Source organism: Nematolebias whitei, chromosome 18, assembly GCF_014905685.2.
Source record: "Nematolebias whitei isolate Nwh7 chromosome 18, NemWhi1, whole genome shotgun sequence".
Lineage (NCBI taxonomy): Eukaryota > Metazoa > Chordata > Actinopteri > Cyprinodontiformes > Rivulidae > Nematolebias > Nematolebias whitei.
In genome coordinates, this window is record NC_056515.1 from 16,569,806 (window position 1) to 16,585,690 (window position 15,885).

The 15,885-nt window shown below is 39.2% G+C and overlaps 1 protein-coding gene across 1 annotated transcript in view; it reads right to left on the bottom strand.

Moving 5' to 3' along the window:
- The window catches only part of pisd (phosphatidylserine decarboxylase), a 26,625-nt gene extending 24,975 nt beyond the window's left edge, over positions 1 to 1,650 (bottom strand). Inside the window, exons 1-2 of the mRNA XM_037692448.1 lie at positions 1,590 to 1,650; positions 505 to 548 (exon numbers count right to left, since the gene is read on the bottom strand). Coding sequence (XP_037548376.1) covers positions 505 to 548; positions 1,590 to 1,639 — 94 coding nt within the window. The 5' untranslated portion in view covers positions 1,640 to 1,650. The remainder of the gene's footprint in view (positions 1 to 504; positions 549 to 1,589) is intronic.
- Positions 1,651 to 15,885: the final 14,235 nt, after the last annotated feature.

Genomic DNA, 15,885 nt, shown 5'->3' on the forward strand with positions numbered 1-15,885 from the left:
CTATAGAAACAGCAACAACATTAACAGCAGCTATAGAAACAACAACATCAGCAGCTACAAGAACAACAACCGTTGCAGAAAAATAAACACAAGAGCAACAACAACAAGCGGTACTACAATGTCACTCTGAGGGATTTGAAAAGTGAATGTAGTTTTGGAGATGAATGTTTTTTCTGGACTGGAATTGAACAGAGGATTGTGTAAACCTAAATGTTTTGCTGCAAGGTATTCAAGTGGGGAGCAGTTACACTGTGGCAAAGAACAGAGGGAGGTATTATTTTATTTTTCCTTGTCCGAGGCTTCACAAAGTGACGGATTAATCTTCAACCGCCCCAAACATTTACGGAAAGTATCTTTTTAAGCAGTATAAAATCTATAGTTCCTGAAATGACTGAGGCGATCAGTTTCCATTTAGCAACAACAGAAACAGCAACAACACAACTGCAATAAAACAAGACAATAATAACAACAAGAAAAACAAGCAGAGGACGTGAAGGAACTCACTGGTGCTCAGGCTGCGACATTGGCTGCAGCTCAGCAACAAAACCCTGAAATACAAAAAGGTTGTCAATGTTCAGGAAGGGGGCGGAGCCACTGTTTATCCTAATCACCTGCACAGGTGAGCCTTGTGTCTGACATGAGAGATGTCAGATACAGATGTGTGCATTTACAACAAAACATGTTCAGCAGATCCAGAATCTGACAAAAAGCAGAATTACTTAAACGAGAATTAAAGAGGACAGCTGGGCTTAGTGTCAGACAATCCAAGACTAATCTGGTTCTGGACACCAAGTCCAGCTGGACAGAAGCAGCTCAGTCAAACCAGTTTCAAGTAATCCTGTAAGCAGGTTTTTAATCTAACGATGATGAAGGTCTGCAAGTTCAGTGTACCAGGACCAGGTGGACTGGTCCAGGACCTGATGGACAGTTCATTGGACCAGGACCAAGTGGACAGATTCAGTGAACCAGGACCTGATGGACAGGTTCAGTGTACCAGGACCCAGTGGACGTTAATTGGACCAGGACTTGAAGGACAGGTTTAGGGGACAAGGACCTGATGGACAGATTCAGAGGACCAAGACCCTGTAGACAGGTTCAGTGGAATCGGACCCGGTAGACAGGTTCTATGGACCAGGACCCGGTGGACAGGTTCTATGGACCAGGACCCGGTAGACAGGTTCTATGGACCAGGACCCGGTGGACAGGTTCTATGGATCAGGACCCGGTGGACAGGTTCTATGGATCAGGACGCTAATTTCTGCTCCGGGAATATTTCATATCTATGAATCAAAATGATCCGGTTTATATTTCGGAACCAGAACCTGAGAAGTTAAAAATAGTCACATTTAACTGAATTTTATTTTAGACTAAACGCGAGTGTTTATGTTCATTTTATCTCATGTTTCTAATAGTTTCATTTCTGACCTTCTATTTACTGTCAGCGGGAAAAACAGCCACTTCCTGGAACATTTCTCAGCTCAGAACCCGAACCGGGCCACTGTTCGCCTCCGTGCCCATCCTGCTCTGCCGTGAACCCGCGGCGCACACCGAACAGAACCAAACCCGTGGTTCTTAAGAGTTATTAATACCTGTCGCTGAGTTGAGAAGCTCCGCTGAATCTGTAGAAGGCCGCCGCCATGACACGTCCCCGGAAGTGACGTCTTACGCTGTACGTCAGAAATGTTGTTGTTGTTCTTGAGGTTTTATTGGCGGTTGGCAAAAAACATTGAGGTTGCATTACCGCCACCTACCGGTATGGAGTGTGGCTCAAAATGTCTCTTTTATTCTCTGCTATATTCTATTAATCACCTTTGTTTTCCAGAAAAATCTAATTGAAATCTGAGTACTTTTACCATCTGAATTTCCCTGTAGTATATTTATTAAATTAAACTTTTCTTTATTTTCCCTAAATTCTTCCAACATTAATCTCCTTTCTCTCACATATCTTCTACAGACTAAAATAATATGTTCTATTGTCTAATTTTCTCCACAATATTGACAGTTTCCTGTATTATGTTGCTGTATTCTGTACAGTGAACTGTTAAGTCCATTATGTCCAAATATTAACCTAAATGTTTCTCCTCTCTTCTATTTTTTCTTCCTACTCTCATTTTTCCTATTCTTTTTTGAATCCTGTAATACCACCTTCCTTTGTTATCTTCATCCCATTCTTTCTGTCACCTTTCCCTCAGTTTTTGTTTAATTATACTTTTTGCTTCTGATTTGCTTGTACTCACTGTAAAATTAACTTGTCCTGTTCTAAAAGAGTTCAATCTGGTCCTCTGGACATTCAAAAAAACAAAACAAAGCAAATCAACTAAAAAATGTAGAAACGTTTCGTCTCTCATCCGAGAGACTTCCTCAGTCTGAGGTGCTGTATTCAGCTCAGTCTCTTAAATAGCACCTTCTCAGAGTGGATCAACCAGTTTGCTTCTGACAACCAAAACCAGCTGATCACATGCTCAAGAAGGACCATCAGCCTAACAATGGATCATTAGCACACTGATGGCTGTTTACTATTCACAGAGGGCTGAGTGATACTAGCAATCACAGCATTGTAAGAGGGGGACAGTTGAACCCGGAGGCCTCCACCCCTGTTTAATGATTGTGGAAAATAAATAATTGTTCTAAACTTAAATAAAAACTCTTAAAAGAAAACCAGAGACATTTCTCTTTTAGCTCAAAACGGAGCGCGAGGTTTATTCTTTCTGCAGAAAGGAGTTGCTGCCTGCGTGGTCAGAACACAGCACACTGGGTTCTTAAAGAGACAGTACATATTATTTATACATGTTTCGTGCGTCACAATAAAATTCTATCATAATGGGGAGGATAAGTTCCTCAGGTTGACACTATACACAAGTTCTTGTTATCAGTACGAGATGATGTTATTCTTCTTGTTGAAGCCGTGTTCTGTAACAAGTCTTCTGTCCATGTGACTAGAACATTCTGAAAAACATTGTGGATCTGGTATTTTTTAATTAGATTTGTAACAGTCTTTTTTCATGAGCTAGAACATTCTGAAAAAGAAAAACATTTTGATACGAAAAGCGTAAAGTTCTGTATCTTTGCCTCTTCTGCAGGTGGTGGAATACAAGGACGTTTGCAGGAGCAGGACAAAAGTTCACATTTACAAGAGTTTACCAGAGTTCACATACACACACCAACTTTGAAAGTCTGCAGAATGAGCATGGATTAAATAATATTTAAACAATACATGTTAGTTTATTAATTTTTTCACAATTTTCCCCCCTTTTGTTCCAAAGGAACAACAAAATAAGAAAACAAGGTGAATAAAATATATATATATAAGTATAGACTTTGAAAGGGATAAACATCAAGTTCAGTGCATCACTTGTGGTTTGGCACAGGACCATCATAAACTTCAAATGGAAGTTGCAAGAGCTGTTTTTTTTTTTTTTTGGGTTACAGACCCTGTTTAAAAGCTTATGCGTACAGGTAAGAAACTTCAATTTAATTCAAAACATGAAAATATACAAAGAACATAAAGGAGGGCATACTGTTTTAGTCAAAAAGTATTAACATAAAATATAAAAAGAAGAAAACATAAAATTTTTATTTAAAGCATAAAACCAAAATATGAAAGATTAAAAAATGTCTTTTAGTTCTGGAAATGTTGTCCAGTGTACTCATGGTCTTCTGGTCTAAGCCTAAGAACACAACTTTGGACGACTAAGACTACTAAATCTAGGAATTCTAGTCTAGATGGAATGGGTGAAGTTTCAGTCATCAGGGAGTGTCCGCCTCTGTCAAAGTCAATTACAAAGATGTCATCGGTGCAGGATGTGTCAATCTCAAGAATGGATTGATGTTCTCTAACTGTAAAACGAATTTTCATTTTATCTTAAAACAAAAGTGTTGTAAGAGGAAAATAAAACCAACAACTAAAACGGAAATGTATGCAAAGAATGCAAAAAGTTTCCACTGGTACCGCATGGAGTTCATGATGGTTGTTTGTCTGTTGGGTATCAAACGTCTATCTGTTCTGCCTGCCTGATCAGTTGGAGGGTCTAGGTACCCCGCCGCCCTCACTGTGAGCCTGAGCTCTATCAGTGGGTGGTGAACGTGAGTGGCGTAGATTCCTCGTGGGTATCAAGCCTTTCAGACTCCGATACTTGTTGCACCCGCGGTGGCACCCAGCTCTTAAGCTCTGGTGCTTCTTTTCCTCTGGGCTAGTTCTCGATATCCTGGTTTCCGTCCGGTTGAAGAGGGGCAATGGGGACGCTGCCTCACCTGGTTTTGACGCCAGTGAGTGTGCTGTCCTGGTTCTGTTAGGTTTGGTCGTGGCCTAACAGACCGCTGCCTCAGCTACCCGTTGGTGCTGAGTGACTCTTCGGTTCTTGAGCTTGAGGTGGGAGCCCTTGTTCGTCCACAAGGGTCCTTTGGTGCTCAGCGGGATTCGGCCCGCGGAGTTATCTTCATGTAAAGTCCTCAGAACTGTATCAGTTTGATTAAACATTCTAAATGACGTGTGTGTATTGGGACAAAACTAAAATCAGTTTGACGCGTCTTCTGTTCTTCACGGTCAGGGCTGGTAATCTTCCGTCCTTACCCGATCCACCCGACCGACTTCAGGCAGAGCGGAGACTTCTTCTCCGATGTTTGCTACTGCCTTTTCCAACCAGAACAAAGGGGCAAAGAATGAGCTCCCACGAAGGTCCTGTCACCTCCTCCAGGTGTAGTGGGGAGCTGTCTTCAGATCATCCTCCATGTGGACCAGCGATCGATTCCTCTCCTCTGCAGGGATGCCCTGGTGGGGTCGTACAGGTGCCACTCTCCTTCTGGGGACCGATGACATATGATGTTCTGTCCACCACCTGGTGGGGTCTTGTCCTGTCCCTTTTTTCAGCAGGACTCAGTCTGATGTGAGTTTGTCTCCTCGGTCAGAGTTCCTCCCTCCTGATGAGAAAAGCTGGACACGAAAGCTCGCGAATTGTTAAACACCCTGCATGGCCTTTTGATTATTCTATCTGTGGGATCCATGACCTGGGCCTGGAAAAACTGACTGTGGTTACTTCTGTAGTGAATGAAACCTATTTCTGAATTATTGGACACCCTGATGGTTACTATTGCTACTGATAGGTGTATTATTAAACTGTAATGTTATCCTAAAACAGAATTAGTAAAACTAAAATAAAATGCTATTCTTACATGCATCTGTTCACTTGAAGCTGAATTGTGTTACATACTGGACTTCTCCAGGTATACCTGTGTGCTCTCATCCCATCTGTCACCCTTACAAGCCTTCGTCGTCAACCGGTCTACCTACAATTAAAATTAAACATACACAATACAACAATAACAATAATAATCATCCACGCCGGCCCCTCTTCCTGTGGAATTAAATCGCTTGCGCCAACAGCATCAATCAAAATACAATATAACTTAAAGGCTTAACCAACTGACATACAACATTGTGAGAGAAAAAATATTTCATCTTCCATCCTCCATCCAGGTACCTGTCTGTGCTAGAGAAGGGAAGAATAGCAAGGAAGAACAATTGAACTATAAGTCCAGTCCAGTCCAGTCAAGTCAGTTGTGTTTAAAATTATCAAACCACCCCATTTCCCTTTAACATTTGCTCAAATCCACCTCAGGCTAGGGGCGTCCCCCTTTCTGGAATCTGTACACATTACAACAAAGAGAAAAAAATACTTCTGTTAACCTGATATACATATATACAAGTGCAACGTGTTATGTAGGTTTCTGATTTATTCATTTCCCACTGTCAATTTGATTACCCTACATGATATGATCTTTTAATCGCCTCAGAAGAAGTTAATTTTGTATAATTTGTAATGATCTATGAACTGCTTCCTGCTCAGAGCTGCCTACACACCTCCCCCCTTTTTGAAACGGCATTGTTTCAAATCTGAAGCATTACCGTCTGCAATCCACTAACACTCAGATTGAGTATTAGTTACAGAACTAAAAATATGGTGTAGTTTTAAACTTCCCACTACTGTTATTCAACCCAGGTTTTGCAAACAATTACCCAACTACAACCCAAGCTCCCCTATAAATTAGCAAAAGTTAATCATTGAATAAATTTCTTCTCTTGTATCAAACCAGACCCACCAAAATTAGCCCCTTCAAGGCAAAGACAATCATCCAGTGTTATTTTAGAAAACCTTAGTGAACTGCATCCAAATCAGGTCTCAGGTTTCTCCTGAATGAGACTTCCTGACCTGTATAAACGGAAAGTTAAAATCAATATTTTCGTTCAGGGGTGTGGAGCATTTGAGGTAATAAAACAATTTCCATCTCAGAGCAGTCGGAGCAGGTCGATTCGTCTAGCACTCCCACCTCTGTACGTCTGTGTCCTGTTGTGGCACCTGTTTTAAAATGAGTCTATGTGAGTGATTATTATCAAAGCCAGCTGCAGTTTTTGATCCTGACCCCAAAGCGCCTAGAAGACCATCACAGAACAAAATGTGGGGTCGACACCTCCGTCCGGCTGCAGTTGATGTTAGTGACCTTGGGCAGAGTGACCACCAGTTCGTCGTTCAGCCTTTCAGTCCCCAGATGCGTCTCCCGTCTGATTGAAGACCAGCTCAGTTTTGTGCAGCAGTTCATATCTCAGCATACCGCAAGTCGTGACTGGATGTTCTTGCTGTGTACAAACTCCATCACCCCCTCTGGACAGTTAGTTCAGTTTGCTCTTGGACTGTTAGATCTTTGAAAAGTCACGTTACTTGGCTGAAAAGTTCTTTGTTGCTTTGTCAGATGTGCTCGACTGACAACTTATTTGAACCGTCCCATTGCGTCCCATTGGTCAGTTTCACAGACCCCAACGTCAGCGCCCACCTGAACACATCTGTATCCGATCCGGCCCCCGGCACTCGAGAGTCCTGATCAAAACTCAGATGGATGCTGTATGCAGTTAAATGCTACCTTCCATGTTTTGTGGGCCTAAGTAGACTCATCTTCCCACTCCAAAGTTCTGTCATCTCTAGCTGCAGAGAAGAAAAGAAATAATCAAATTATTAAAACCAGATTCAACATTCAGCTGTTATCCACATTAATTGTTAGTTAGCAAGTTTTATTCTGGGACCACAGCGTTTACCCCAACGGAGTCATTCTGGTGTTCTGGATCGTACAATAGATGTTTTAACCGCTCAATTACACAAGAGTGAAAGCTTTAATTAAACACTGCACAAGCCAATTCTTTACGCCTACTGCATAAAATATTCCCCTCCAAACAATGTCCTCCATCTTGTAGAGTATGTGTGTTGACACATCACCTGACAGTGAAGTCCACTCCCAGGGCCACATTAACGTCCAGACCTTGTAAATTTAGGCAGCATGTCAATATGTAATCACTTATTGTAATCATCTCTTGTCATAACTATGCTTTCCCACTGTATCACAAACAAGATACTTTTAATACCAATCAATTAAGACTATGTATACCCTTCAAGACATCACAGAGTCCATTATCACTGCACAAAAACGTGTACATGCCCTTTGTTCACAAAGTACAACTTCTTAAACTCACCATGTACACCTCTCTGTTGTCCTTTTGCACTCCCAGGACCTGTGTGAAGTCTCAAATAATAAAGTTAAAATCACGGCGTTTACCCACTAGAATTGTCGTCGTCCCCTAAATAACCTAGTCCCTGCAGCTCTCAGAAGGAAACAGCTCCCAAATGCTAAACATTTCCAATCCGTGATCAACTCATGTGGACTGATTTCTTAAACTGAAGTTTTTCAATTCGAATACACTTAAGATTGATTTATTTAACCCAAGTATTTACAATTTGAGTTTAGTTATGGCTGTATAATTTAATCTATTTTTTTTTTCAATTTGAGTTTAGTTTCCTAACGTATTTAACTTTTCCAATTTGAGTCCGGCAAGGTATTGTTTGACCAGAATAAAATTCTATATTTTACAAGTGTCAAGGATTTTGTCCCTTACTCATTTTAATCTGTTGTTTCGCAGTTGAGTTTAAAACCTGAGTTTATTGTCAATTCCAAGAAGAAAGTCAATCTAATTTGTTCAGGACCACCAAGACCACCTCTACAATATTTATCTTCCACTCGTTCGCTTTGACATCTCAACCCTCTACTGTCCAAGCTGACTCCAAGATGATTCAACCTTCTCCAGCAGACTCACTCTGACTCCATCTCCTGGTTAAATACAGCTCGTACACGTGATGTCCCCTCTTTCCTTGAGATTCAAACCATTCTCTGTTTCAGAGTTCACTGCCTCCTTCCTATCATACAGAAAATTGTTTCGTTTAACCTTGTGTCTGCTCCCATCGCCGTTTCTGTCTGGCCTCCGACGGCTATCAGCAAATATTTGAAAGATCTTCAGCTATCCCTGTTCCCATATCAGATACCATTTAGCTGTGACACGCCAATCAGCTATATTTTAAATTAATCCAACTTGTACAGCCTAAATCATTAAAAATCAAGCTCTACCCCCCTTAATTCTGGTACATAAAGCTCATTTCCGCTTGTTTGTGCTAGTGGCCCTCTGATCTAAAACTAATTACCTCCTGTTCATTTTGATACTCCCTATAAATCATGCAATTTGCCTCTGATATGATCCTATAGATTGTCCACAGGCTTCACCTGTACCACATTCATGAGTTTCACACCTGATAACAACATTCACACACCCAGGCATTCAAATATGTTATTGTCATTCCCTCCTGGCCGCAGCCTTAATAAAACAAACACAAGTCTGGTACGGAACAACCCAGCGGCCAGACCCGTCCTTGCCTCACAGCAGCGCCCCCTCCCGGTCAGGACACGGAAGCACCGATCACACAAGACACCTCTGACGCAGAAACGAAGACAAAACAAAACACGCATAAGCCTTCACCTCGTGTGTGGAACAAAGAAACGCTCCCTTCCCCCACACGAGTGCTTTACCACACACACGCGGCTCCCATTTTTATCTTTAAGACGAAACTATTTTATTTCCTCAGCCGTCTTTATAAAGACGAGCCTACACTCGGTTTTCCTAGAGAAAACTTACCTCGGTTTTCCTAAAGAAAACTTACCTCGGTTTTCCTAAAGAAAACTTACCCTCGGTTCCTACTCTAATTTTCAGAACTTACACTCGGTCCTCCTAATGAGAACTTACCTCGGCTTTTCCTAATGAAAGCTTACTTATTTTATGAGAGAGCGATCTTTTTGACGGAGTCGTGTCTGTCCACCCGCTTGCTAGCTTAGCGCTTTTTTTTTTTTTTTTTTTTTTTTATTTATTTACCTTATCGTAGATGTGTCTCTGGTTTCCTGTTTTCGAATACGGCTGGAGTCGATCCTCCCCCCGGAGAACCAGACGTCCTCCCGCTCCCAAAACGTCCTAGTTGGAGGGTCGGAGGTCCGGTGATCAGCCTCGTCCGATTCTCCGTAGGCCGGACGAACTCTCAGGCGTATCCCAGCGGTGCCTCCAAACTTTTGTGGAAAATAAATAATTGTTCTAAACTTAAATAAAAACTCTTAAAAGAAAACCAGAGACATTTCTCTTTTAGCTCAAAACGGAGCGCGAGGTTTATTCTTTCTGCAGAAAGGAGTTGCTGCCTGCGTGGTCAGAACACAGCACACTGGGTTCTTAAAGAGACAGTACATATTATTTATACATGTTTCGTGCGTCACAATAAAATTCTATCATAATGGGGAGGATAAGTTCCTCAGGTTGACACTATACACAAGTTCTTGTTATCAGTACGAGATGATGTTATTCTTCTTGTTGAAGCCGTGTTCTGTAACAAGTCTTCTGTCCATGTGACTAGAACATTCTGAAAAACATTGTGGATCTGGTATTTTTTAATTAGATTTGTAACAGTCTTTTTTCATGAGCTAGAACATTCTGAAAAAGAAAAACATTTTGATACGAAAAGCGTAAAGTTCTGTATCTTTGCCTCTTCTGCAGGTGGTGGAATACAAGGACGTTTGCAGGAGCAGGACAAAAGTTCACATTTACAAGAGTTTACCAGAGTTCACATACACACACCAACTTTGAAAGTCTGCAGAATGAGCATGGATTAAATAATATTTAAACAATACATGTTAGTTTATTAATTTTTTCACATGATGGACGGTTTCTTTTCACAAAGATGGCCTCCTTTACTCCTCTCTCAAACCATCGTTCCTCTCTGTCCAGGATGTGAACATCTTCATCCATGAAAGAGTGACCGCTGGCCTGGAGATGAGTGTAGACCGCAGAATCCTGGCCTGATGATGTTGATCTTCTGTGCTGGTCCATCCTTTTGGCCAGTGGCTGTTTAGTTTCCCCGATGTAAGACTGATCACAGCCCTCCTGACACTGAACAGCATACACAACATTACTCTGTTTGTGCCGGGGGACTGGATCTTTGGGATGAACCAGTCTTTAATGTATTTTGGGGTTTAAAAGCCAGTGCCTACTTTTTTTTTTTTTTTAAACGTCTCAGTTTCTCTGATACTCCCTCAACATATGGAATGACCACTGGTCTGGGTCTGGGTTCCTCCTTTTCACTTGATGGCTGACTGGAGTCCTGTTTGGGTTTCTTCTCTGCTTTCAGGAAGGCCCAGTTAGGATATCCACATTGCTCTAGAGCCTGTTTTGTGTAGGATTTCTCCTTCTGCCTGGCTCCTGAGCTAGTGGGGACGCTGTCTGCTCTGTGATACAGAGTCCTGATGACTCTTAACTTGTGCTCCAAAGGGTGATGGGAGTCAAACTGCAAATACTGGTCTGTGTGGGTGGGTTTGCAGTACACCTCAGTTTGCAAATGTCCTCTATCAGAGACTGAGACCTCACAGTCCAAGAAAGCCAACCTGCCATTTTTTACATCTTCTCGTGTGAACTTGATGTATTTATCCACAGAGTTGATGTGGTCAGTAAAATGTTGGACTTCCTGAGATTTAATTTTAACCAAGGTGTCGTCAACATACCTGAACTAATGACTTGGTGGTGTCCCTGAAAAGGACGTCAAGGCTCTCTTTTCTACCTCCTCCATTGACAGGTTGGCAACAATAGGAGAAACTGGAGACCCCATAGCACACCCATGTTTCTGCCTATAATATTGCTCCCCATATGTGAAGTAGGTTGACTGCAGGCACAGTTTCAAGAGTTGACACAATTGTTCTGTGGAAAGCGTGGTCCTGCTGCTCAGAGTGGTGAATGTCCAGAGGACCATATTTAACTCTTTTAGATTTTTCTACCTGGATTATTGAGCATGCATCAGGATAACTTGTCCTGTTGTTGCCTTTTTTTGCTTCCCTATCTGCTATTTCGTTACTCTTAATCCCAATGTGAGCTGGAACCCAAATAAATATAACTGTTAACATCATTTGTATCCTGAATAATGTTTGCTGTATTTCTATTAAAATGTCTGGTCTACTGTCTGAGTGGTTGTATTTTAAACTGGTTAATGCTGAACTAGAATCTGAGCAAATTATTATTTTAAAGGTCTCATTTCTTCTATCCATTGTATTGCTAATAATAATGCTAATATTTCTCCTGTGTATACTGATAACCCATCTGTAACTCGTTTTCCTTGTCTTATCTGAAATTCTGGTATAACAAAGGCTATTCCTATTTCTCCAGTTGGATTTCTTGATGCATCTGTAAAAATCTGAATATGATTATAGTAGTTGTTTATATATATATATATATATATATATCTGTACTGTGTTTGAATTTAAAATATATCCTTTATCCTTCTTCTTGTCTAAAAGAGTTAAATCTACTATTGCATCTGGTAGGATCCATGGTGGTACTGTTGGCAAAGGCACCACTGGACTAATTCTTAAGTTGGTGATTTGTAATTCTTCTGCCTTTCTATTAATTACCCATCCAAAACTCCTTGTCTCCTTTTTCTCTTTTTCCCAACATGGTTTTAAAGTTTCTATTGTCGGATGATTTGACTTATTTCCTTGTAAATTAATCCAGTAGCTTATTGCTAATTGTATTCTCCTTAATTCTAATGGCATTTCTCCCATCTCAACTTTAATTGCTGCTGTACAGGTGGTTTTGAACGCTCCAGTACAAATCCTTAGCGCTTGATGTTGAATACTGTCCAGTTTTTCCAGATGTGTCTTTGCTGCTGACCAATAAACATTACTTCCATAATCTATTTTTTAAAGCTCCTCTTTCTGCCCCCCAATCACTTCCTGCTAAATGTCTCATAATATTTAGAACTTTTTTTACATTTATCAATATTTTTATATATATGAATATTCCATGTTATTTTCTCATCAAACCATATTCCTAAGAACTTTGTACATTTTACTCGTTCTAATTCTTGATTATATAATTTAATTTTAACATCCTTTATCTGTTTTTTCTGTGTAAACATCATCACCTTTGTTTTTTTTTCCACAGAGAATTTAAACCCCCATTGAAATGCCCATTTCTCTATTTTAACAATAGCATCCTGAATGTTTTTAGCAGTAAAGTCTACATTACGTCCCCTCTTCCAAATGGCTCCATCATCCGCAAAAAGCGAACAGCCCATTCCCTTTTCAATTTCTGCAAAAACATCATCTATCATGATAGAAAACAGTAGTGGGCTTATAATGCTGCCCTGCGGTGTTCCATTTTCAACTGAATAGTTTTTGGAAATATGTTGACCTATTCTAACTTGTAAATTTCTATTTGATAAGAAGTCCTTAATCCAATTAAACATTTTACCATTAATAACCAATGTATGTATTTTAATTAATAATCCTTCTACCCACAACATGTCATAGGCTTTTTCTATGTCATAAAATACTGCCATAACCATTTCTTTATTTACCTGTGCTCTCCTAATTTCATATTCCAAACATATTATTGAATCATATGTATTACAGCCTTTTCTAAACCCGCTTTGATATTTAGAAATATATCCTTTCATATTTAAATAATATGTTAATCGGTCATTAATCATTTTTTTAAAATTATTTTACATATATTTGAAGTTAATGCAATGGGTCTGTAATTTCCTGGTTTTGTTCTGTCCTTACCTGGTTTAGCTACTGGAACAATAACTGATTCCTTCCAACTTAATGGTAGTTTCCCCTCCTCCCAGACTTTATTATACATCTGTAAAATAATATCTTTGGCTGTTTCACTCAGATGTTCTATCATTGTATACTATACTTGATCTTTCCCGGGTGCTGTTTTCTTGGTTTTCCTGAGAGCACGATTTAATTCTGCTTTTGTAAAAGGTTCATTAAGTAGATTATTGGTTTCATCAATATTCTGTAGTAAGTCTTTATATTTTAATTTTGTTGCATTTCTACCTTTTCTTCCCTCTTCACTAATATTACATGTACTGTGAATTTTACTAAATGTTTCAGCTAAAATTTAATTTTTTTCTTCATCTTTAACTATTGCTGTGTTATCTAACGTTAATACTGTATATCCATATTCCTTATTAATACCATTCATTATTTTAATTACTTTCCAATTTTTTTTTCAATTTTTGTTTCTCTCCCAATAGTATCACAAAAGTTCCTCCAATATTTTCTCTTTGCTTCCTTAATTATCTTCCTAACCATGGCTTGTTTATATTCAATAAGATTCTGGTATATTGAATTAATTTTAAGTGCTTTAAAGGCTTTATTTCTTGATTTTATTGCTTCACTACAATATTTTGTCCACCATGGTACTATTTTCTTATCTCTCTGTCTCCCTCCTTTTTTGATTGATTGTTCTGAAATATCCAAAATCATTTTACAAACACAACAATTTACATTGTCATGTCAATTTTCTCTGTCCTTTTATTACTCAAATATTTAAGTTTATTCCAATCTGCTTTATTAAAGTTCCAGTTCTTATTTTCTTTTATACTATTATTATTCAGTTTTATTCCAGTTGTTATTTTAATGGGATAGTGATCACTACCAATTGTTGTATTTTTATTAATGGCCCACCAACTAATTCCAGCCACTGAGTTTGACACAAATGTTAAATCTATTACTGATTCCGCTCCTGTTCTCACATTAATCCTTGTTCCCCTCCCATCATTAAGACATACACGGTTTTTCATTTCTATTAACTCTTCAATAACTAGTCCATTTTTATTGTTACTTTTATCCCATAATGTACTATTTGCATTAAAATCTCCACACCATATAACTTTCCCTTCCATATATTCCATCATTTCATTTGTCAGTAGTTTACATGGATTATAAAAATTAATTATTCTACATTTTCCTTCTAACCCCCATATTTAAACTACAATATATTCCAACTCTATTCCTTTCCCTACTATCTAATAATGTATTCCCTGTTTTATACAAACCCCACACCCTCCTCCACTTCCCTCTTCTCTGTTCCTTCTTATACCATCATACCCTTTTATAATAAAATCTAGGTTCGGTTTTAACCATGTTTCCTGTATGCATATAATGTCTGTTTTTTCTTTGAGTCCGTCTATGTATCCTTTAAATTCCTGTTCATTTGCAGTTAGGCTTCTTGCATTCCACTGGATTATTATCATATGTTTTTATCAGCTGGGGTTCCTGGTTTCCCATCTGATTACAACCTTTTATTTATGTCTTCCCAAGATCCTTCTTTAAACCCCAGAAACTTTTCAGCTCCTCTTACTATTATTTTAATCTTTTCTGTTTTATGTTTGGCTTAATCTGTGCAATTAATAACATGTGCTATAAATAATATTAGTTTTTCCACAGCTACAGTAATGTTTTCCTCTGAATCTCTGTCATTTTGCTGTTGATTTTGTTCTTTCCCTTCCACCTGTATCTTTTGTCCTTTGTCCTTGAACACTCCTGACTGCCTCAGCAGAACTTATGTTTCTAGTCATTTTTATCTGCTGGATGTCCTTTGCCTTCTTCTTTACCTCACAACCCCCATATATGTGACCCTGTGTTGCCCACCACAGTTACAGCACTTTTCCTGTACATCATCCTTACACTCTTCAATTCTATGGTCTCCTCCACACTGTGAACACCTTTGCTTTCCTTTACACACAGCAGCTATATGTCCATACCTCTGACATCTGAAACAACGGAGTGGTGCTGGGATGAAAGGCCTCACTGGGAAACTCAGGAAACCCACTTTGATTCTTTGCAGCAGAATATTCTCAGAAAACTCAATCAGTACTGACATACTTCCAACTCGTTCTCCATTTACATTTTTTGTTAATCTTTTTATGTTTTTCACCTGAGCACCAACAATGTTTAGTTTTATTTTATCCAGATCCTCATTTAATGGAATGCCATTAATCACACCTCGAATTATTTTGTTTTCACCTGTAACTTTTCTTTCCACCACCGTTTTTTTGCAAATGCTTTCAACATGTAGTGTCTTTCTTTTCTGTTCTTCAATTTTGCAAATCACCATTAAATTTCCATCTGTCAACACTTTCACCATTTCTACCTCTCCAATCTGATTTTTTTATTTTTTTTGACAGAATGGACTTATGGTGCTCTGTTCTTCCTCATTCCTTAACTTCAATATTATTTTATATTCCCCCATCTACCTTACGTCTGACAACTCTCTCTTCTTCAGAGCTACTTCCATCTAATTCTCATTTATTTTTCTGATTGTCAAACGCTCTTCCTTCATTCATCTTACCTCTACCACCTCCTCTACCTCTCCCTTTTACTGTTGTCCATCCATCGTAATCCATATTGTCCTGCGTATCCATTCTGAGCCATTCACATACTGGTTTATGCCAAACCAGCCACTAACAAAATCCAAAAAGACGTCCACAAAGCGATGTGTTGTTGCCAAACAAAATCCTGTTGACGCCCCTCAAACTCCTTCCCACACTCACCTGCCTACATCAGAAATGAGCTCGGATCTTTATTAAAATAATAAAATATTCCACACAGCGCAAAAAAAACACTAAAATCCAATTGCGATTTTAACCTCTTTTTGAGGGTGCTCAAGATTTTAACTCGGCACTCCTGGATAAATAA